General features: G+C 48.3%; 2 protein-coding genes and 1 long non-coding RNA gene across 3 annotated transcripts; 1 reads left to right on the top strand and 2 right to left on the bottom strand.

The window, feature by feature from the left end:
* Window positions 1-1,637: 1,637 nt before the first annotated feature.
* On the bottom strand, window positions 1,638-6,045 carry LOC147230197 (uncharacterized). Its single transcript, XM_086153437.1, has 7 exons — window positions 5,844-6,045; window positions 4,166-4,310; window positions 3,994-4,089; window positions 3,429-3,573; window positions 3,213-3,358; window positions 3,005-3,144; window positions 1,638-2,333 (listed from the first exon to the last, which is right to left on the bottom strand). The coding sequence occupies exons 1-7, from the start codon at window positions 5,941-5,943 to the stop codon at window positions 2,185-2,187; spliced, it is 921 nt and encodes a 306-aa protein (XP_086009563.1). The 5' UTR covers window positions 5,944-6,045; the 3' UTR covers window positions 1,638-2,184.
* Window positions 6,046-7,597: 1,552 nt separating this feature from the next.
* c10h5orf22 (chromosome 10 C5orf22 homolog) lies at window positions 7,598-12,594 on the bottom strand. Its single transcript, XM_086153436.1, has 10 exons — window positions 12,399-12,594; window positions 11,820-11,965; window positions 11,344-11,493; window positions 11,130-11,263; window positions 10,748-11,031; window positions 10,325-10,387; window positions 10,099-10,220; window positions 9,851-9,917; window positions 9,461-9,600; window positions 7,598-9,386 (listed from the first exon to the last, which is right to left on the bottom strand). The coding sequence occupies exons 1-10, from the start codon at window positions 12,465-12,467 to the stop codon at window positions 9,230-9,232; spliced, it is 1,332 nt and encodes a 443-aa protein (XP_086009562.1). The 5' UTR covers window positions 12,468-12,594; the 3' UTR covers window positions 7,598-9,229.
* Window positions 12,587-14,570, top strand: LOC147230195 (uncharacterized). The gene is made up of 3 exons (XR_015106676.1): window positions 12,587-12,602; window positions 13,316-13,367; window positions 13,454-14,570. It is a non-coding gene; the product is annotated as an uncharacterized LOC147230195 (long non-coding RNA).
* Window positions 14,571-23,225: the final 8,655 nt, after the last annotated feature.

Below are 23,225 nucleotides of genomic sequence, written 5' to 3'. Positions count from 1 at the left end.
AATCGCAGAGCTGAGAGACGGCCTGTCAGGGGGGGAAACTTCCACGGGAACCAAAGCGAACTGACATACTCCGACGCCGTTGCTGTAGTACCTCTCCGCGGCGAGCTAACTAGCCTCCTCCACCGTCGGTCCATCTCCGCCCTGTTCTATGTGCGTCTCCGATCCGCCTCCGTCCTGGACCTCCGTGTCCGTGGCTGTCATCCTGGATGTAAGGTCGTCTACCGCCCGCCCCCGTAACCACAGACGCGCCGGTTGCGAGGGGGCGGCGGCCCACTTTCTAAACTTCCCGCCTTTTCTTCTTTGTGTGGACGCTCCTCTGCTGTCGGGAGCCGCGGCGCCATCTAGTGGTCGGGGGCGGTATTGCAACTAGCAACGCGAGGGATGTAATGTATTATCCTTTATTAATCCCTTGTGGGGAAATTCGTTCTCTGCATTGATGATGCATGTGCAGAAGGCTGCCGTCCATCGGCACTGAATCCAGTTATGGATTCAGTGTCCTGCTCAACAACACCTTCACACTAGGAGGGTTTGGAGTAGGAGAGAAGAGGAATGCTGGAGACTGGGGGCAGATGGGCTGTGAGTTGGCCCCTCACTGCTGGGCCCACCAAATGGAGGGTGTTGTGGTTGAGGGCTGAAACACCCAGTGAAAGTTGTACACCACCAGATGATATCTGATCTAGGCCAAAAACTACAGCTGCCTGCTAACGTAGCAGAAGAAGGCACCCACAGGTGTATGCAACAAGTTAGATGATCAAAGTCCGGTTCATTACTCCTATCCAAGAATTATCCATCATATTTGCTTCTATCTAGAGAGGTGGAGGTGTGCTCTGGAAAGGAGAGGAATGAAAGTTAGTCGCAGCAAGACAGAATATATGTGTGTGAATGAGAGGAACTCGGGTGGAATGGTGAGGCTACAGGGAGTGGAGATCAAGAAGCTGGAGGATTTCAGGTACTTAGGGTCAACAGTCCAGAGCAACAAAGAGTGTGGAGAAGAAGTGAAGAGACGGGTCCAAGCAGGTTGGAATGGATGGAGAAAAGTGTCAGGGGTACCATGTGATAGAAGACTTTCAGCCAGAATAAAAGGAAAGGTGTACAAGACAGTGGTGAGACCAGCGATGCTGTATGGACTAGAAACTGTTACAATGACCAAAAGACAGCAGGCAGAACTAGAGGTTGCAGAGATGAAGATGTTGAGTTTCTCTTTGGGAGTGACCAGGATGGATAGGATCAGGAATGAGTCTGTCAGAGGAACAGCACATGTTTGATGTTTTGGAGAGAAGGTCAGAGGACCAGAGCCAGACTGAGATTGTTCAGTCATGTACAGAGAAGGGATAGTGAATATATTGGTAGACGGATGCTGGAATTGGAGCTGCCAGGCAAGAGGTCTCGAGGAAGACCAAAGAGAAGATTTATGGACGTAGTGAGAGAGGATATGAAGGCAGTTGGTGTGAGAGAGGAGGATACAGAGAATAGGGTTAGATGGAGAAAGTTGACTCGCTGTGGCGACCCCTGACGGGAAAAGCCAAAAGAAGGATTTGCGTCTATCTGAATCATCATCCAGTAACCCCCCTCGCTCAGGTGACATTTCTAGGTGAACCACAGGGTGGGGTGAGAGGGCTGGAGAGCTTCGGACACGGTCATATGCAGGTGTTTTATTGAAAAACAGGACAAGGTTAAATGGTGATACAAACCTGAGGGGTGAGAAGACGGACAGTGTGAACGAGTGAAAACAGAACTTGAAGATACACAGATGTTTCACTCGGTTCCTGCAGTGTGAAACTACACGGGATGCTTTACATGCAGTTTTTATTTTTTTCACAAAGTGCTCTGAAGATCAATTCCTAGGCTCCTCCTCGATTCGCTTCTTGAGAATCCAGGCTGATGGTCCCTCATCTGCCAGACGCCTCTGCGTGGCGGCCGCCGTGATGCATCATGGGAGTCCAGCACTGAGCAGCAGAGGGATGTTCTCTGAGGGACACGTTACTGGATGACAGGCATCAGGTAAGTTTGAGTTCAGAGTGACAGGCCGGGGATTGCGACAGGTTTGCTCTTCGCCACTGCAGGTTCACACAGACCTCTGAATCCCAATACCGAAAGCGTGTTGGTTTGCACACCGAGCAGGAGGTAAGATCCGAGTCAATGCCACGCGTGAGTAAGAAATGAGCATCTGCCGGTTGGCGCTGACTAGGACAGGAAGTGGAACCTGCTGCCGTCCAGGGGGGATGTCAGCTGATGGCCGGAGCTGGGCGAGTAGAGGGGCCGCCATTTGTTTCTCCAGATGACGTAACAGAGTCGGACCACCAGCAACACACAGGTGAGAACCAGGAGGACCACTGAAAGGAGACATCAGAGCAGATAACTTCAAGCAATTTGGAGAACATGCTTGGGTTTTTAATCGGACTATATGAGACGACCAGTGCGTGAATGAGGACTTGGACAAGACGTAGGAGTTTAACTGGCTCCGTGACCAAGCTCCTCACCATTGTGCATGTATCACATGACATTTCCACATTAAAATGAATGGAAAAAAAACTCCACTAAAGAACTCCACTACTACTAAAATGGTACAATGTGTTGCTAAACGCTAAGTTGTGAGTGAAGCTGCTCCTCTTTTTAAAACCATCAAACCGTCCCTGACCGGCTTTGAATGGCATTTCCAATGCCTTGTCCATCAACGTTCCTGCCGTCCGCCGCCCTGTGAATGTCTCCTGCCGTCTCACAGATGATGCTCTCTATTACCGTATCTCACCAACAACTTACTCATCTCAACATACACCTAGGGACAGGCAGAACATTTTTAAACATCACTTCACGGACAGCGGTGGCTAAGTGGGTGTCAAAAACTCATCCTGCTCACTCCTAACTCAGATCCGGGTTCAGTCACAAAGCTAAAGATCCACTGAAGTACAGGTCGGATCTGAGAACTCCTAAGTTGGTGCTCTCAGAGGTCAAGGTTCCTCTGTAGTCCCCTGACACCTGCCTCTGTCAGCTCTGCCGGGCTTACCTTTGAAGATGGCGTTGGGCCGGGGGTCCTTGGGGTCGTAGTGTCGGAGAACGTTGCCCAACAGGGCCACGATCACCACCGGGTAGATGGTCAGGATGTAGCGCACCCAGCGGTCCAGAACCCAGTTCTCCAGGATGAACCTGCAGACATGTGGGAGGGTTTGGTGGCCGCCTCAATCCTGATGAAGCACTGAAGCCGACGCACCTACCAGCCGATCAGCAGGGCGAACAGGATGCAGAGCGAGGCCGTGGCCGCTGTGCTCCGCTCCACCCCCCACAAATTGAGGACCAGGGCAAAGTTAATCAGGGTGGCAATGGCGGTCCACGTGGTGTAGAGAGCCAGGCCATTTTGGACCTGCAGACGCAGACATAAGTGGGTGGAGGGGGGGATGGGGGTTGGCGGGGGGTATTTAGGAGACACCCACCAGGATCCGCAGGGCAACCAGGTCTTTGGGGTAGTAGGTCTTCAGCCACAGGCCGTAACGGTATGTTGAGAAGCAGGCGAAGAATAGGGTGCAGATGTTGGTGATCAGGATCAGGACTAGAACCAGCAGCGCCGCCAGCATCATCCTGCCGGGAGGAGAAAACTGTCACAAAAAGTGTTGCCAAAAAATACTCCAGTGCAGAGTAGTCCTGCACTTTAAAGATCAAGTATGTGAATACATAAAAAGTACTACAAGTAAATACACAATGAAATACTTTATAATGCATGTTTGACGTATTCCATGTACTTTTCTGGAGTATAATGAGTCAGTTTCATTCAGTCATTATGTCCTTGAACCTGAGGTGGTTTTCCATGACTTAGGAGCACACCAGGTAAATAAGTAGCTCCAGCGTACGGTGCTGGAGCTAATTCTCTCCATAGATCATCAAACATCCACTATATCAGAGAACCATCATCCTGAAGCTCCTGCTCCACTTCAACCCAGCAGGAGCAGGTGGCCCTGGGTTCTGGTTCTGTGCGCAGAGGAGGAAGAGAAACAGACGTACTCTCGGTCCCACAGCAGCAACCAGGTTATGTTGAGGATCAAGTTGGCAAGCCAGAAGAAGTAGAAGGCCCAGGGCAACAGACACTGAGCCCAGGAACTGTTGGAGGAGAGACATATCAGATCATCTGAACGCCAAGACCCCTCCCTCCTCCCCTGGTAGTGAAGCTATTTACCCTCTGAAGATGAAGAGGGTAATGTAGATGACCATCAGACTGAGCCAGGTGTAGATGACCCCCCAGATAGAGAAGGTCCAGCTGGCGGGGGTGATGTCAGTGTCGTAGCGTGCTGACACATTACCGACAGTGGAGGTGAAGAGACCTGGGCGGGAACAGAGGAGTGTTATGTCAAAGCCTGCGAGGAGGCATTCCTGAGAGTTCCTGCTCACAGTGGAAAAAAACAGGAGGAAAGAACGTTGACAGCCTTGGGGGTTGGTGGTGAAAGGAAGTGGACAGAGGAGCTCTATTGTCTAACTGGAGTCACTGTTTTAGGGGGGGGGGGTATTTGCGTATTCTTTCTATTCTTACAATCTGCACTCCTCTCCTCCCTGGAATACAGCTGGGGGTCCTCAGTGCTCACAGACTGTTTCCTTTGCGGATGATCATTAGATGGGCCGGGGAGAGTAATCAGAGTACTGGTCTGATGAACATCCCCATCAGGTCCTCCAGGGGTAATGCTCAGGTCCAGAGGAAATGGTTTCTGTTTGTTCAAATATGGTCAGAATCCTGTCCAATCAGGTCACAGTGACTTTGACCAACTGGAGCTGGTCCTCCTGGAGCGCAGTTGGATCTGAAGACCCCCGGGGAGCTTCAGGAATGATGTAGCTGAGCGGTAATGTCCAGATTCCCTTCCAAACACAGTGAAGACCACCCCCTGTAAGGGTCTCACGCTCCTGTAGCTGTCAGGTTCATATTTCTGATGGACGGGCTACAGACGATAAACCCCCGCCCCCTCCAAAGAGCAACATTTTCCTACCAGGAGCTGGTCACCCCTTTCAAAATAGATCAAGTTTATAGCAGTTCATGTTTGGTCGGTCTCCAAGCAGCAAACATCTGGAAGCCAGCAGATGAGTCAGCTGGGTGGGGCCGTGCTCATTGGTCCGTCTGCGGGCCTTCAGACTAAAGCCCGATCTTTCACTTAGTTGCACAACGGTTCCCATGCTCCGTCTGTCCTCCGTGCGTTGAATTCCACGCGGTGGAGGAGTTTGATCGAGAAATTGTACCGAAGACAGTAGCAGGAGATATTCATGGCCAGACTTCTATAAGAGGCAAATGCTGTACTGGTCTGGATGGTGGGGGGTGGAGATGCAGCAAACAGAACAGAATGTTTAACAACACCTTTATTTGGTTAACACCACCTCTGAGCATTTAACAGATTAGTCTAATAGAGCCTTTGCCTGTACATCCCCATATCAGACCGTCGAACACCACCATCAGCATAACACCACCTCTAACAATTTACTTGTTGAACACCGCCTGGATCTGTCTAACACAAACTTTATCTATAGTTCAACTTATATATGACTGATTAACACCACCTGCTAATCATCCTCTAACATAAACACAACCTCTGATGACCTCTGACCTCGGTTTGGACTAGTTCACTAGTTTGTTTATACCAGCGCGGATGCTATTAGCTTTAGCTTTGGTGACGATAGCACAATTTATTCAATATCTAATTTCAGTATACCTACGGACATTTAAATAAACATTTCTTAAATTAGTCGCGGTTATGTTCGTTGTATTTTTTTTTGAGGGGGGGGGTATAATCACGGGCGGAAGGAAAAGTAGTTCCCGGCCGTTAAAAAAAAAAAAGGTACCGAAACAGTTCGACGCGTTACCGGAGTAGACTCACCTGTCCCGGTGCCCGCTAAGGCGTTGACGGCCAACACGGCCACAAACACCAACGCACAGAGGACGATCACGAAAATCCTGGCTAACTTGACGTCCTTCATGTTGGCCGGCGGAGGGGCGGCGGAATGCGGGTCTCTGGTCGTTCGGCGGAGGAGTCCGGCTGGCTGCTCCAGGCGAGAGGGTGAGAAAACAAGACGTGCACGAGGCACTGGATGCTTTCACGTGCGGAGGGACACGCCCCTGGCCACGCCCACACCCAAAAAAACAAACGCTGGAAACGAACAGGGGCGGAACAAGGAGACACGCGCCCCCCGGGCGGTGTGGGGCACCTTTGGGGAAATTACCCGGAAATGACCGAAAAACAGGAAGTCACGTGTGACTAGGAGTTTGAAAACGTCTGAGTTCTCTTCCTCGCCGGTGGACTAAGTCTTCTGCTTATCTCTGACTTTGATATCAACAAGATTCCGGTCAAATTTTCAGAGTTCCATAAACACATATTATTGTTTTGGAAAATTATATATGTACACAATTTCTCACCACATGTTACAATAATATGGAACAATAGATATGTACTGCATTGCAACAAATCTCTATTTTACAAGGAATGGTTTGAGAAAGGTACATGGTCAATAATTGACTTGATGGATGACAATGGTGGTCTTTTAGACTATGAACAATTTTGTACTAAACACAGCTTTAACCCTCCCATATAGGAGTTCATAAAGTTACGTAATGCACTATTTTGACAATTTGTATTCCTGACCAAAAATGTAATGATGCGCCAAACCATCCAACCACAGTTACCCCCACTATTACTCCAGGGAATCTTAATTCTGGACGGAAAATGCAGCAACTCCTTTATTAGGAAATGTTCAGAAAACTTATTCCCTGGACGTCAAAACAAAAATAATATTTTAAGAAAATTTGATATGGAATCGATTGCCAGGCTGCAAACTATGTATCTGACTCTACCCATACCCACCAAAGCAAAAGAGACCCACTTTAAAATTATGAATGACATCCACCCATCTACGGAATTATTGAGGGTACGCTTTAATATTGATGATAATATTTGTACCTTTTGTGAAGACAACATTGAAACCACTGATCATATATTTTTCTCATACGAAAAAGTACAGGGCTTTTAGGTTAAAACTCAAAAATGGGTTAAAGACAATTTTCCATCGTCACCAATTTCCTTCTCAAGAGATGACATTAGATTTGGTTTACTTTTAAGCAACAAAAGAGATGAACTCTGTGTCAATGTTATTTTAGGCCTGGCCAAGTTCTTCATTCACAAAAACAGAGTGCAAAAGTGTTCCCCCAATTTTATGTCCTTTATAGACGATTTTGAATTATATAAAAAATCCTTAAAACTTATGGAAATCCAAAAACCAAAAAATATAGTTTGATGTCTGAGATTTCATGTGAACCACCAAGTTAAATATATGTTATATTCCCCTTGCAAGTTTTTTTTTTTAAATTAATTAATTTTTCATATTATTTATCCATCTATTTATTTAATTATTTTTGTTTCTTTTTTTGTCTAGCATTAAACATTACTCACAAACCTTTAACACTGTTAACTTCTGATTGCATACAGAACGAATGTCCGTATGTCCCTTGCTCCCTCATCCCCGGTTATTTCATCGACATTCAATTCAACCTTGCCATGTTTATTTGTACATATGTATATTTGTTTATACTGTTTATGTTCAATTAAAAAAAAAAAAAGAGTTCTCCGCTTGGGGTTCATTTCAATATTTTTTTATTTACAAATATATCTACACAACAAATCTGTTTACCCAGGAGAAACCCAAAAATATACATATATTCATTCCTATACAACAACAAATAAAGAGTGTAACTAAAACACGTTCTATGAACGTAAACACATACACACAAATATCAAACATTTTTCCGAAGTAAAACTTGTTCTTACTGCTTTTGGGTTCTGTAGTTCATTTATAATGGTGCTGCACTGATACATTTCCTGTAGAAAGACAGAAGTTTTGATTTGCTGTTAATCAATTTCTTTTTATGAATGTGAAATTTCCCCAAAAGCAAACAAGCTGTACAAAAGAAACAGTCCTTTTCCTTGGTGCAGCATCTCATTCAGCCAACAGCTCACCCCACCCTGGTGCAGAACCCAACGTTTCAGATGGTCCTTTGTGCCCATGGCCATCAGACTGTTCAACAGCAGTCGGGATAGCACACAATTCTGACTGGCTGGAGGTTCATCTGTGCTACCACTACCTCACTCATTCACACGTGTAATGCCCTAACTCTGTTGTCTTTTTTTTTTTATCCTTGTAGGTGTCATCATTCGCATCCGGTTTATTTTTGTCATCGCTATCTTCACTGATTCTGTTCTTCTCCTTGTTGTTTTGGTTGTTTATTCTCTCCCTTGTTTTTTCATTTGTTGTCCATTTTTATCCTTGTTGTAGTTCATTTTGCTATCTCTTGTTTGTGGATGTATTTTGCTATCTTTTGTCTCTTATTTATATTTATCCTCATATTTATTGATATTGCCATTGTTATGCCGCTGTGATGAAATAATTTCCCCTATGAGGATCAATAAAATATCATCTTAAAATTGTCCAGACATGATTTATAGAGTGAATGATTGTATTTCCATATGACGGATGAATGGTTGTACATCTATAATACATGTTAATGAGTGAATGGTTTTGTCTCTGTGACGTGAATAGTTGTAACCACCTGTTCCAGGCTAAACCTGTACCTGTCAATCAGATTTCACATATAAAGACATTTAACCATTCACCCTCTCATGCACACCTAAGGATAGGTGTGCAATGATCCTGCACTGTTTACAGTCTGTTGGAGAGGTAGTGGTAGCACAGTCTGTTGGCAAGAATACTGAAAGAGCACATATGCCTCCATTCTGTGGAAAAAGATGGTTCATGTGTTCATGATTCACCCTGAAGTTTCCAGGAGGACTATGGATGGATGCTGCAAGTTCAGTTTTAATATATATATGATCACATACCGTTTGCTACGAACCAAAAGAACATGGACTCATCCGGATTGTTTTTAGCAGGAAACCTTTTATCAAACATCTACGAGAAGATGAGGGAACCACAGAAACAGGAAGTGTCTCCGGTACGTCTGAGGAGCGTTTAGTGGGAAATAAAATAAAATAATTGTCATATGGAGCCAATCCTTTGGGGTATCCACGTTCTTGGTATCCGGTCATGAGTTGGAACAGTGGGAGTTTATTGATCAAGACGTTAGAGCGCCTCGGCAGTCTGGTTCCTGCACCCCAGGGGCCACCTCAGAGGTTTAACACCACACAGTTCTCTGGATGAGGGTCAGCAGGGCTCCTTCTATCATCTATTTGTGTGTGTGTGCATGTGTGTGTGTGTGTCAGGAGGGCTCAGCCTGCCCGTCTCCAGCCTCCATGCCGGTGTGTTCGTAGTCCTTCTGCACGTCCAGCTTCCCGTACTGCCTCTCCAGCAGGGACAGGACCCTGGTCTGCACCGCGTCCACCTGCTCTGCCGGGCAGTACTCATCCAGACTGGACCTGGAAGACAAACGAGGATGTCAACATGTGGCAAACGTGTGCTCCTCTGCAGAGATGGGGGGATGGGGGTTCACCTGGACATGGTCACCAGCGTGGGTTTGGGCAGAAGCCTCAGAAGGTGCTGGACGGCCGACACCAGCCTGTCGATCTCCTGGTCGGAGCTGATGTGGTGAGGGAGCTCAATGGAGTCGCAGGTGAGGCCAGCCTGGTGGACCTGGAGGGATCAGAGGGGGGAGGTGCTGTGTCACACACACACACACACACACACACACACACACACACACACACACACACACACACACACACACACACACACACACACACACACACACACACACACACACACACACACACACACACACACACACACACACACACACACACACACACACACACACACACACACACACACACACACACACACACACACACACACACACACACACACACACACGATCACTCACCATCTCATAGTCTGGGCAGGGGTTTCTGGCCTTGAGACTGGAGACTAGTCGGGCGATGGCGGCCATGCTGGAGACATAAAAACACATGTGTGACACACAGGTTTACCTACATGGAGATTTGGGTTGGTCTCCACCCTCGCCGTGAGAATTTGTTGTGGTTTACAGGCACATCTGGGTGGAGGGTGGTAGAACATTCACCCTGTGGACCTTCATGACCTTCTGGCCTTCAAGAAAAGGTGACATGTTACCCAGGTTTACTGGCCCAGAGAGCCACTGCCTCGTCCCCGTCGTCCTCCAGCAGGTCTGCGAAGGTGGCCTCCAGGTCCTCCAGCTGATGGACACGTTGATCCACGCACTCATCAAGCTGCTCCTGGAGGGTCACACACGGACACACACACACACACAAACACACTGTTATTATGACATCCTGCTCCCTTTTGTAAGGATTTCCAGAGTTGGTGTCGAGCTGCAGACCTCTGTGGCCTCCGGCCCGGGTCCTCTGAAGCCGTAGAGCTCCTGGAGGATGGCGTACTCCTCCTGTACACACAGAGACAACAACAACACACACACACCTCAGACTGTGTGTCGCCGGCAGCGAAAAGCAGAGTTTTCTCATCTAAAACTGTCTATTCGGATCCTTTGTGAAGGAAAAACAAGACTTTCCAGAAAGGAACATCCACATACACACTGAGAGATTCACACACACACACACAGGTTCCTGCTGGTTTCAGATCGTCTCCTCCTTCTTGACGTTTTCAAACTCCTCCTCTTTAGCAGGATCCAGGCTTCCAGTCACTGAGCCTGATCATGAGTCTCTTACATGTTCCTGCTTTCCAGGTCTTCTTAGCTGTTACCAAGCATAGTGCAAATACTACTACTTTTAGGAGAGTGCAGTACCTCTGTGTATAGCTCCTTGAAGGGATTCTTACAGGAGAAAAAATCCAGGTCGATGTCCAGGATGTAGGGCTCCGCCTCCCGGAGGAGAGGACTGACCCTCCTAATGATATAGGCGGTGGAGCCCTCTCCCTCCTCAGCACCGGCCACCCTGCAGGCGCTGCTGCTTCCCCCTGCTGGCTGCAGGGTGCTGCTGCTTCCCGCTAGCTCCCAGCCGTCCCTGCGGGGTCTCTTGGCACAGCACGTCTCCGTATCCTCCGCGGTCCTCCCGGGAGGCCAGGTAGATCCTGACAAAGAACGAGACAATTGGGTGAAACTGTTGCAAAAACAAGGGGGAAGAGAGGGAGTGATCTCCAAAAAACAGACAGTGACCCCGCCCTCTCACCTGCTGGTGTCTGCTGGCTGGACGGGGCGGGGTTGACTTTTACCACATGGAGCTGCAGTGGTTTGGAGTTCTCCAGATGCTCCTCGGGGACGTACAGGCCGTCACTGAGGAAGTAGTGCTCCTTACTGGTCACCCTGCGTGGATGTGGGGGTTGGGGTGGGGGTTACACCGTGATAAGGACATACATGAAGAGGTGGGGCAGGAGTACAAGTACCTGATGGTGGTGGTGGACACGTCTCGACCCACAGACATCCTGTGCTCCCCTTCAGAGATCTGCTGGGCCCAGTAGGGGTGCAACCACGCCACGCGGGACACGTGACCAGCATACACCATTGGCATGATCCAGTTCTCTATGCTCAGCTCACTGGGAACAGACACACACAGGGAAGGAGGGGTCCCTTGTCACATGATTGACACCTTCCAATTATGCTGGTCGACAGAGAGGACGCCACACAACGGAAGCAGCAACATTTCACCTAAGTCCTAAATGGCCGCCGTCCACAGCACTGGGTCAAAATGGCATCAATTTATGCAATTCCCCCTTGGGGATCAGCACAGAAATTCTGAAATAATTTTAAATTAGCAGGAGGGGGTGAGATCACACCCCGTAACATCACAAAACATGGGTGGTCCTGTCACGCTGCATCTTAAGAGTCGTTAATTTAGCATTGCCACAAAGGCCTCTGTTACCTGAGCAGCTTGTCCTTGTCGAAGACGGTGTCGGCACACATGTTGACGGGGATGAGCAGGTCGGGGTGGGAGTCCAGGTGGACCAGGCTGAGATCCTTCACGGGCAGGTGTCGGGATGCGATGGCCCGGTAGATGTGATGGACCACCTGGAGAGGACAGGATAGGAAGCTGTGACTGCATTGCACTATTTAATGAATTGCATTAAACTATTTCCCACAGATTCAGGGACACATTTAGTCGAACTTATTTACGTTAAATCACAAACGTATTCAACTCTAATTCATCGCATCTGTTTATTTTAGCTCATCCCTTGATGAATTGAAACATCCAATTTTTATTAGGTGGCGACTTGTAGTCATAATAAATGACGTCATCCATATTCCTGCGTGCAGGCTAATATTTCTAAGCTCACTGCTGAGCCGCCAGATGCCTGCGCGGCGCAAGCTGGGGGCGGAGCCGTTTGGCGTGGTTACTGGATCGATTATCGATCACTAACAGAAAAGACTGCCCTTAAGATTAAAATGTTAATTAACAACGATCGATCACCGCGGCTGAGCTACAACGCTAACGCCATCTTACGTCGTGGTGGTCCTCCACGATCCGCACCGGAAGTTCCTTGTAGAACCTCGGCGGCGGCCCGGGATTCATCGTGACGGGCTCCGAGCGCCTGGCGAACCGGGTTCACGCCGTCAGTGGACCTGCGGTCGGACCCTCAGTGACGCAGGCGGCCGCCCGGACGGGTTCCACTGCGGCACCACCGGTCTCTTCAGACACCGGAAACCGGTACTGTTTGTTTTTAAGTCCGGCTTGAAACAGACGGTGGAACTCAAGTTCCGCCCTCCGTTAATCAATACACTCGGCCGCGGTGCGTTCAGGGCCTGGCGATTTTTGTGTTTTTACCAACTTCTCAGCGGAATTGCAACTAAATCAATGATAGAAAAGACAAAATCAGATAAGAAATACTTTAAATGCGCTAGAAAAAAAAGTAAGAGGTGCACATACATCAAAACACAGAGGTCTTAAATATGAAGAAACGTGATGTTTGACAGAAAGAGAAAAGCACGAGTTTTACGTATACTGCCATCTTCAGGTGTTATTGGAATCCTGCACTGTCCTAATCCACATTTCCATGGCATACCATGCGTTCTGACTAGAGCCTATCCCGACAGTCATTAGGCGAGAGGCGGGGTTCACCCTGGATCAGCTGCAGGGCCACATTGATCAACAGCCATTCATCCTCTCATTCGCCCGTCTGAACAACATAGGGTCTCCAATGAACCTTCTGCATGTTTTGGGACCATGGGAGGAACCTGGAGGAACCCCACAAAAACATATGCAGAACATGGAGACCCCACACACACACCCGGAGGGGATCCAACTGTGGCTTCTGCTTGTGGTTCATTCATGATGGGTTAAAAGCAGTAGTCAAATTTGTCTGATTTCGTGCTCGATGTATAACTAAAGGTGACAATAAAGGTCTTTCTTCTTCTTGCGAGGAGGGGACTGACCACTGTAGCTGTGATCACAGGATGCCAAGTGTAACATGAGGTGCTGTTCTTTGTGAATGACGTATTAAATCAACTCTCCCTGCTGTATTTCATGCTGGCCCTGATGTTCTTTCTCATTTTTCATAGGCTGTTTGCAGCATTAGCACCAAAAGGTGGCAGCATGATCCAAGAGGCCCACTGACCGAGATCCACTTCAGCATCTGATGTCAATATACCCTAAATATTCTGGATTCCAGCCACGGCTCTGGCTTTGACACTGATTTGTTCAGCGTTTGTAAAGGTTGCCTTTTCTCCCCCCGGAGAGATGTCGTCTGAATCCTGGAGCCCAATGCAAAGAAAAAAACATCTTAAATGGATAAATGTTTGAGTGATCATTACAATGAAAGAACATTTCACCATTGTAATCATTATTATTACGGACTGGAGCACGAGCAAGAGGGAGCAAGCACAGAGCCGACTGCGGTTCAAGTGAAAAGGGAATAAATGTGAAGGTTTTGGGGGAAGAAAGTAGAGCGCCAGAGGGGGGAAGGTAATGGCAGAGCGCCTGCCTCGAGTGGGCTAAGGGGCAGCTCGCCACGGAGGCAGACAGATGCCAACTGAGTGATGCTCCTGCAGCAAGGAACAAGAAGTAATCAAAGGCATTAGAAGAGGACTAGTCATTATGGGATGGCATGGAGGGCTGCACAGCAACATGATGAAGAGCAGGTGAGAGGTGAAGGTCCTGGAGGGTGGCAGAAGTTTGTGAGGAGCCCCGGGAGTGGTGTTAAATATTGAGAAACACACACACACACCTACTCTGATGCTGTCCACAAACAAGTTTACTCTAAATGGGAAAGTTTCTTCTCCTTAAACCAACTGAGGGTCTTTCCTCACCTCCGCCTCGAGGTGCTGCGTACGACTTCCTGTCCTGGGTAGTGATGCTTAATCTATCAGGGTGCAACGGGAATGGGATCACACCTAAGCTCACTGCCGTAGAAGAAAATCTCAGTCCCTGTAGACAGGAGCTGGGGCGTTCAGTTAGCAAACTCCTCTTCTGTGGAACCATCTTCAGATCTCCATCTGGGGTAGAGGACACCCTCTGTTGAACAGGTTTGAGATCTTTCTTTTTGAGGAAGTTGTACAGGGGCTAGCCTCGCTCTATTATGCTACCACAGGCTAACTCTGCTGAGGGGTATCCAAAGATGCACCTCTCGGTCCTATCCTGTCTGTGCTCATATCCCTTCATTAAAGCATGTTAAGAACCTCATGTCTTGGGCTTGATGTACTGCAGCATCTCACTAGGCATCCAGCACTATTTCTTTTATGAACATTCAAGCTATCATAGTATCATGTCACCTATTAGCATTTAGCTGTTAGCATGAGTGCGGGGGTGTCAAACTCATTTTCACCGATGGCCATATCAGCATAATAGTTGCCCTCAAAGGGCCACAGGTAACAGTAACAGCATTAATGTTACTAAATGTAATGTAAAATAAATGTAACTCTGAATAACTTTTTTTCAAAACCTTTTTGTCACAATTGAGAGAGGCAGAATAACAGAAGAAGCTTGGGCAATGTCTTCAGCCACAATAAAGCTAGCTTTCACTGCTGCAGTGTTTTTGAATGCGGCTTTAGTGAACACATTATGATGCCATCATAGTTTGGCTTTTAATGCTTGGAAAATTTGTTTTTCTGAAAGGCTGACTTTGGCATAAATAGCTCTGTGTTTGGTGTCAAAATGCCAGCGTAGATTATACTCTTTGACAGCCGACACTGCCTCATAACACAAAAGACATACTGTTTTTCCTCCTTGAAGCACCAACTTGTATTTGCCTTCCCATTTGTCTTGAAACAGACTCATTCAATTCCTATACAACAGGGGTGTCAAACTCATTTTTACTGAGTGCCACATCAGCAAATTGGTTACCCTCAAAGTGCCAAATGCAACAGCAACAGTATAAGTTTAACTAAATGTGACCAAATGTAATGTAAAATAATATTAAATGACAATGTATTACTCATTTAAATCCAAAATGTGACATATGCATCCCAATTTGTCTTGAAACAGCCTTCCATCTGCATCAGCTTTTCTCTTCCAAGACATTCAGGGATCATTTGTGTTTCTCAATTCCTCTTGTTGAAAATTGCATTGATGCGGATGCACTGCAATCTAATGGTGGGATGCCATCACTTGGCGGGTAACATCATCAGCATGAATTGTGGGAAATGTAGTTTATGGTCCATGCATTCATTTCACTTATTTATTTTAAGACGATCAGACCTTTCAAGACAATCTCGCGGGCCACATGAAATGACGTGGTGGGCCACATTTTGCCCGCAGGCCTTGAGTTTGACACATACACTAGTGGTATTAGTACAAGATCATTTGTCCCTCCAACCCCCTCACATGCCTGCTTTCTATCTCTCTGTCCTGGTCAAGGCAGAAGGCCACCTCAATCAGCAGGGATCTGTCACAGGTCTCCTCGCTGCTGTCTCCTGGGGAGAATGTTGTGTTTCTGTGTTTTGGATCACCTCAAAAAGAATGGTCCAGAGGCCATTGGACAACTGAGTTGTGATTTGGCGGCGTAGAAATCAAATGTGACTTGCACTGAGATTCTCCATGCGGGACGCCTCAGATGACAACATGTCACCGCCCTCCCTGTTGCTAAGATACAACCAAACCTGACTCATATCAATAACATTAAAGGCTGGATCTTTGAAAAATAACCATTCCTCTATCAAGGTTGCAGGCACATCATCTGAGGCTAGGTGTTAGCACCGTGGCCGCAGACGTGGGTGCTCTGGAAGTCTTCGTCTCACACAGAGCAGGTCAGACCCTCGCTCAACAGGGGGAAGTCGTCGTGTTGACAGAGCGCTAAAAATAAAACCATTTTGATCCAATTCGATCATTCTCAGCCCTCTCGGCCCATCGGACGCGGACTTCGGGAGACCAAGCGAAGGTGAAGGTACTCCTCCCCTGCGGGCAGCTATGCCTGAAGAGACAGGTCCTGCTGCCGAATTGATGCCTCATCCAAAACACCACGCAGTCACTTCAGGAGAGCGACCCTCAGAGTCAAGGAGGCTCCTCACGCCTCCTCATTATGAGCCTTAAGTTTCTGGTTATTTTAGCCTCTGCTGATTGAGTCTTTGACCTCCTGGACTGCTGCCAAAGGTTTCCGTCGGCGTCCGGAGAGCGAGTCTGAGTGTGTGTCTGAACGCGTGTCTGAGCGCGTGTCTGAGCGTGTCTCCTCAGTCCCGTGCTGATATGAACCTCTGGGAGGTGAAGAAAAACAGCCAAAGCTCCTGATCCTTGAAATATGTTTTGCTTTGATGCAGCTGGTCGAGCAAAACCTTTGGCTGAGCCGACTCACACTGAGAGGCGGAAGAGACAGGGGTGAGAGCAGTCGCTGTGTCTGCCTTTAGAGACACTGAGGAGAAGACAGGAGGCAGAGCTGAAGATGTAGAGGTTCTTCTTTGGGAGTGAGGAGGATGGAGTCCATCAGAGGGACAGCACAGGGCAGATGTTCTGGAGGTAAAGTCATAGTAAAATGTTTCCAACATGGACAGAGAAGGGATGGAGAAGATTCAGGTAGAAAGGGGCAGATATTGAGCTGTAGATTTGATGGAACAGTTGATTGGCTGGAGGTTAGATGGAGGCAGGTGATTGGCTAAGGGTTAGATGGAGGCGGGTGATTGACTAGGGGTTAAATGGAGACAGGTGATTGGCTGGGGGATAGATGGAGACAGGTGATTGGTTGAGGGTTTGATGGAGGCAGGCGGTTGGCTGAGGGTTAGATGGAGGCTGGTGATTTGCTGAGGGTTAGATAGAGGCAGGTGATTGGCTGTGGCGACCCATAGCCAAAGAGAGCAGCCAAAAGGACAGGAAGAATAATGAGCTCCGTCTAAATTTCATCTGATGTTTTCTGACTTCTTAGGTTGTTTCCCGTTTTCTTTCTCGAGGTTCCTTTTATTTCTGGGGTTCAAACTTCACTTTAAAGGGGATCTTTTTTGTTCTCCGGATCTGACAAAAATCAATCACAAGGAGGATTTGGCTTCTAGAGAAAGAAGAAACAACCAGTGGTTCTTTTGCAGTGAATCATCTGAAACAAACACAATGCAAGATAATTGGCGACATCTCTGTCAGAAGGCTTCCTCATAGCTGGAGGGATGTGTGTATGTGTGTGTGTGTGTGTGTGTGTGTGTGTGTGTGTGTGTGTGTGTGTGTGTGTGTGTGTGTGTGTGTGTGTGTGTGTGTGTGTGTGTGTCTGCAATCAAATTCAAATAAAGCTCCATTTTAGTCAAGAATTAAATCCACATCTAATCACAGATCTTCATAACCTGGTGTTTTGGTGCTGTGGTGTGAAGACAACTGAGCCCACTGTGGGTGTAATTGTGCCTCCCTACCACTGGCAGGCGCACACAAATACACAACCACACACACACACACACACACACACACACACACACACACACACACACACGCACACACACACTGTTCTTCTGTAATTTTCAGATCAGCCATTCTTTTCCTGTTGTTTCAGGGGTTAGAACCTAAACCAAAAGAAGGTCCTTGGGTTCTCCTCATGTTCTCCTGCCTGGAATCGCTGTGTGTGGTGTCTCCATGTTCGCCCCATGTTCTCCCGCCTGGGTTCTCTCCAGTCATTAGGTTCATTGAAAACTATAACTGACAGCTGACCTGTGCAGGACCAGCAAGCCTCTTGTCAACAGTGCTAGGTTCAGATGAATGGGTTAACGTGTTAGGTGGTCTGCAGAATTGGTCCAGTGCACGTGGAGCAGAGCGGCGGCGTTTGATCCCATCGCCAGTCTTTGAAGTGTCCTCCCGTGGGCCGAGGGCAGACCCTGGGAGGCCCTGCAGGAGATATGGAGATCGGATGCAGATCAGGGGAGAGCTGAGGTGGGAGGAGAGTCCTGCTCCAAATCTGCATAGCTGGAGGTGAGAAGACCTCTCTGGCGTAATGAACCCACCCGTTAGATCATGTCTGAGAGTCAAGCCCGGAGAGGAGGGGGTCAACAGCAGCCCCTCACAGCTAGGAGGTTGTCTCCATTGTCTTCTTCCCAATCCAAAAACAGCAGTTTCATTGACTTGGTTGCGTGTCGTCTCCATGTTCTCCCGCAGAGGTTCTCTCGGTTTGGAGTCTCCATGTTGTCCCCTTCTCCTGGAGCAGGGGAAGGAGCTATACAGTTACATTTTCTCCACCTAAGAGACTTTACACTTCCTGTTCGGGATCATTTGTTTCAATCAGATGTTTCCCCTTGATATTTAACTCCTGGGCACCGCCCCATTAATAGCTCCTTGTGCACCATAACTGATGCCGCAGTGCCGGGATCAATTAGGGGTTCACCGTGCTCTCCGGAGGGGCCGGGGATTGAACCGCTGACCCGATTGCTTGATGGCCTCGGATCACACATCGTTTCCATGGATTGGCTTTTGTCCAGAGATAATTGGCGCTTTTCTTTAGTTCGCGGCGACAGGAACAGTCAGTCGGTCCCGGGTGGAGGTCAATGAGGCACTGGAGATGCAGCTCAGTATTCTGTCCTCGGTGGTGCTGTAGCTTCTGATCAATATTTCTGCACAAGTAGTAGGAGGACATTGCCCACCTGTGGGCAGCATATGAGCGTTGGTTGGTGGAAGTGCTGCTCGTGCACAAAAGCTGTGTGGAAGCGCGGAGGGGGAGATGGCGGCTTCGGTTTCCAGAGTGGTTTTCCTAACCACTTCCTAACCCCACTTTGCCCCCTCCTGCTATTAGATTCAAACTCATTTGTATCTCAAGGTCCGCAAAATAAAATGAAGTTTTATTTTGAACCCATTTAGAACTCATTACTGTTCGCAGTTAGGACGTCGAAGGGATCTGGTTTAGTGGCTGCAGGATTGAGTCTTTGCTTTTTGCAGATGATGTGGTGGCTCTGTCGGCTTCATCAGGCCACGATCTCCAGCTCTCACTGGAGCAGTTTTCAGCCGAGTGGGAAGCGACCGGGGTAAGGATCAGCACCTCCAAATCTGAAACCACGGAAGAACCATAGTTGAGCATGGAGAGATAATGCTCAACTGGAAATGAGTGGAATAACAATTCCGGGTTGGGGAAGAGATCCTGCCCCAAGTGGAGGAGTTCAAGGCCAGATGCCACCAAGCCTGCAGCTACATATGAGGTGTGGGTGAGAGGGTGAATGGCTGTCTATCCTACATGCCATATGAATGAGAGGGTGAATGGGTGTATGTCTCTATAATCTGTGAATGAGAGGGTAAATGGGTGGATGTCTCTAGAAGTGTCCCTGTGGTGGGTCCATGGTGAACCAAGAGCCCTGTGAGGTCCTGCAGGGATGATTCATCGGCTTCATCGTCCAGGGAGTACAGAACCAGACCGCCTCATACCGTGGTTCCGCATCGCCATGGCCACGGACCCCAACTGAGCCATCCTTCCCTCACATGTTCTTCAGTTCCCCAGCACTGACTGGCCTCCAACGTCCAACGGGGTTGGAAAGCTCATTTTTTTCTTTTAATCAGAAACACAACGCCATTGTGCCGACCCGGGAACACCGACGCGGTCGGCAGCCCCCCCCCGGGGCTCTCCGTGGCCGCGGGCGCGCATGGCGCCGCGCAACCGGGCCGCGCCGGTGATGGATTGCTTTAATGAAAATTTGCTTTTCATCTATTCACCGCCGCCTCCCGTCCTTTCCCTCCGTCCGCCGCTCCCCTTCATCCCGCTCTCGTTTCACAGCGCCTCCGAAACGAAGGAGAAGAAAAGAGACGCGCAAATTGTTTTTCTCCCCCGATCAAAAGGATGAAAGCGAGGGAGACGCCCGGTGCCGCTGATTGCATTCAATTGAAAGAGAATGGAGAGACATTGATTCGGAAATTCCTAAATTATTTCCTTTTTTTTTTCTTCTCTACGCCACGCAGACGGAGTTCAAAGGGAGCGTTTTCCAGCGAAGCCGGCGCAGATCCGCGTCCGGCATTCGCTCGGTTTCCGCGGATCGGACAGACACGCCCAAACTTTTATGTAAAATCAAACCTGGGCCGGGGGGCGTCCCACTTTCAGATCTCAACCGGGTGGCTTTGAGTGGATATTCACCGGAGCGAGGTTCACCTCTGAGGGAGGACAAGACCTGAAAACCCTTGGAAGGAAAATCTGCACATCAGGAGCTGTCTCAGGTTGAAATGAGAAAAGAGGAATAAAGATCTAGAGCTGGAGAGGAAGTTGAGATAAAAGTCCTGAAGGAGAGGAAAATGTCCTTAAAACAATAAACAAGATCTCCCAGTTTGGTGCCAATCACAGGTATTCAGCCATTTACACATGCTGACAATTCTGACTGAATTATCCCCGGGCAGGAGAGAAGATATCGTGAGAACTCAGGCAGGAGAACATGGAGAGAAAAAAGGGAAAGAACCCAGGCGTGGGAACCTGGAGTGAACCTGGGGGGGAGAACAATTAGAAAACCCAGACAAGAGATCATAGAGAGAAACCAGGCAGGAGAACATGAAGAGAAGACATGGGCAGACCTTCGGCAGGAGAACATGGGGATAACTCAGGCTAGTGAACATAGAGGGAAACCTGGGGAAGGAGGAGGGGAACATGGAGAACCCACATGGAGGATAACCCTGGTAGGGTGGAGAACAAAGAACCTAGAGCAGGGTCCTCTATGACTTAAACAGCTCTTCATAATTATTTCCAGGACTTGATGGTTTTTGTTGAAACAGTTTATGAGAGCTGAGAATGTTTTTATCTTCTGAAGTCCAGACCTGTTACCACTGGAGCTGCAAATAGACTGCGTTTACTGGAGGGGCAAGACTGCAGGGTCAGCACCTCTCTGATTTACACACACACACACTGACACACACACACACACACACACACACACACACATAGAAACACACACACACGTATGCGGGGTCTGTACATGTCTCTGGGAAATTCATCTGATGGTGCTCATGAAGATGGATGAACATACCTCCCTACACTGCATCTCTGTCCACACTGTCAGACTGTAGGATCTTTCTCTCTCTCTCTCGCTCTCTCTCACACACACACACGCACACACACACACACACCCACACAGTGGTAGTGTTATAAGCCCCTCCCTGCTTTTCCTGATATCATACTGTAATGATCCACTTCATCTCCCTGTCTGGGATCCCGATCTTGTCTCTGCAGGTCCAGGCTGGGATCTCATCTCTGGACCGGGTCCCGGGCCGTCCCGTCCTGAAGAGCACGGAGGCGATGAAGGAAGGCTTGCTTCTGCGAATGCGAAGCGGTCATCGGCATATAATGGGAGTTTTCTGGGCAAATCTGAGGAGAAAATGTCTTTGGCGGGTCAGGTGCAGATACATTTTATATTGTTTCTCAGGGGAACATTTATTTCTGCTCACTTTGGTTACAGATCAACATCTAAGAATGAATTGAATTTGTAAAGCGGATATATTTACACTGTATACGCAACAACTGTAGTTTGGAAAGAGCTACTTAATATGTAAAAATATAAAGCTGGACACAATGATTCAGTTGCCAGCAGGACTTTAAATTCAAATCATAAGAAAATGGGTACATCGGGGAGAGAAGACCACAGGAAAAGGCTCCCAGTGGGTGGTTGTCATAGCTTTTAAAAGAAAAAAAGACAAAATTGAAGATTGTGATCTGCTGCTGTGACCATCAAGAGGCTCATTTTGTATTTCTATATGTATTTTAAAACATTTTGTTCAATTAAAAGATGCTCCCAGGATGGAAGCCCTGTGTTCCTTTCAACCTTCAGCACGATTGGGCATCTGCCGCCAGTGTCGGCTTATCCCCTGCGAAAACAACAACAGCAAAAGCAACAAACAATACCGATGATCTCCAACTCTTCCTCAGTCAGAGGGCAGCTGCGAGGGATGTCCAGGTGGTGTTTGGGGGTCGTAATTCCCCGTTTGGGCCTTGCAGCTGGAGGCCGAAGTTATTTGTGACCGAGGTGGATGCAGCAGTCATAGTGGGGGTGGGTGGTGTACGAAACACAAACAGCTCCTGGCTGCACAGCCCACACACACACACACACCACCGGCACGGTAGCTTTGGAGAAGTGCTCGCGGGTGCGTTGGTGTGTGTTTGTGGATACACCTCAGAGGGCAGTCTCTTCCTCCAGAGGCATGAAAAGAGGGGATAAGCGTCTGTGGGCTCCGAGTGTCGGCTTGCCGGTGTGTGTCCAAAATGTGTAGCTGTCAGCTTGAGTTTTCTCTCCGCTCCGCGCTTGACGATGGCCCTCAAATGTCAAGCGGAGCATGAAAGATAATGCTGCAAATCAATAAGAGCCGGGGCCGGGCCGGTGACAGACAGCCCGGAGGAGGCCAGGTTCTGGAGGGCCTCTCCGGACGCGTCCCCGCCCCGGCCCTCTTCAGGCTCGGCTGATCAGAGTCAATTTTCTATGTGGCCGCGCCAGAGCCGCCGCAAACACCGCACATTGAATGTGTGAAGGCGTTCAGCCGGCGGATCGGAGGAGCCGGACGACAGGCTGTCACAGATCTCAGGAGGGGGCTGAGGACACGGCCGCGGGAGGATCCTCCACCACCGTGGAGGGAGAGGGACGCTGAAATAAATGCCGGGAGGAATAAAATAGGTAGACAAAACGAGCTAATTGTCCGGTAAGATCCAGAATGACAGGGTGAAAATGCGGACGGGGGAGTATTTGTACATGTAAGAAGCATCGTGGGACCCTGATACACAGGCAGTGTGTGTGTATGTGTGGGTGCTGGCTGGAAGACAATGATTCTGTTCGTCATGTTGCAGCCAAAGAAAACACACTACATAAATCTACATTATATATACAGTAGGGGGAACAAGCATTTGATACAATGCTGATTTGTCAGCTTTTCCCACTCGCAAAGCATGTAGAAAAAATACAGTACAAAAATCCAGAAAATCACATTGTATGA

This window comes from Fistularia commersonii, chromosome 10 (assembly GCF_037954325.1).
Source record: "Fistularia commersonii isolate RoL2024-O1a breed Wild chromosome 10, RoL_Fcom_v1.0, whole genome shotgun sequence".
Taxonomy (NCBI): domain Eukaryota; kingdom Metazoa; phylum Chordata; class Actinopteri; order Syngnathiformes; family Fistulariidae; genus Fistularia; species Fistularia commersonii.
Note: the sequence above shows the minus strand (reverse complement) of the source record. Positions and strands in the feature narration are given on the sequence as shown.

Bases quoted from the DNA above. Each gene is read 5' to 3' on its own strand.
- LOC147230197 (XM_086153437.1), bottom strand. From the start codon at position 5,943: ATGAAGGACGTCAAGTTAGCCAGGATTTTCGTGATCGTCCTCTGTGCG. The intron at 4,311-5,843 runs GTGAGTCTACTC...GTTCCCGCCCAG, and splicing joins CTTAGCGGGCACCGGGACAG to GTCTCTTCACCTCCACTGTC. The intron at 2,334-3,004 runs GTAAGCCCGGCA...GTCTCCTTTCAG, and splicing joins GCCCAACGCCATCTTCAAAG to TGGTCCTCCTGGTTCTCACC.
- c10h5orf22 (XM_086153436.1), bottom strand. From the start codon at position 12,467: ATGAATCCCGGGCCGCCGCCGAGGTTCTACAAGGAACTTCCGGTGCGG. The intron at 11,264-11,343 runs GTACTTGTACTC...ACATCCACGCAG, and splicing joins GTGTCCACCACCACCATCAG to GGTGACCAGTAAGGAGCACT. The intron at 10,221-10,324 runs GTCTGCAGCTCG...GTGACCCTCCAG, and splicing joins CCGGGCCGGAGGCCACAGAG to GAGCAGCTTGATGAGTGCGT.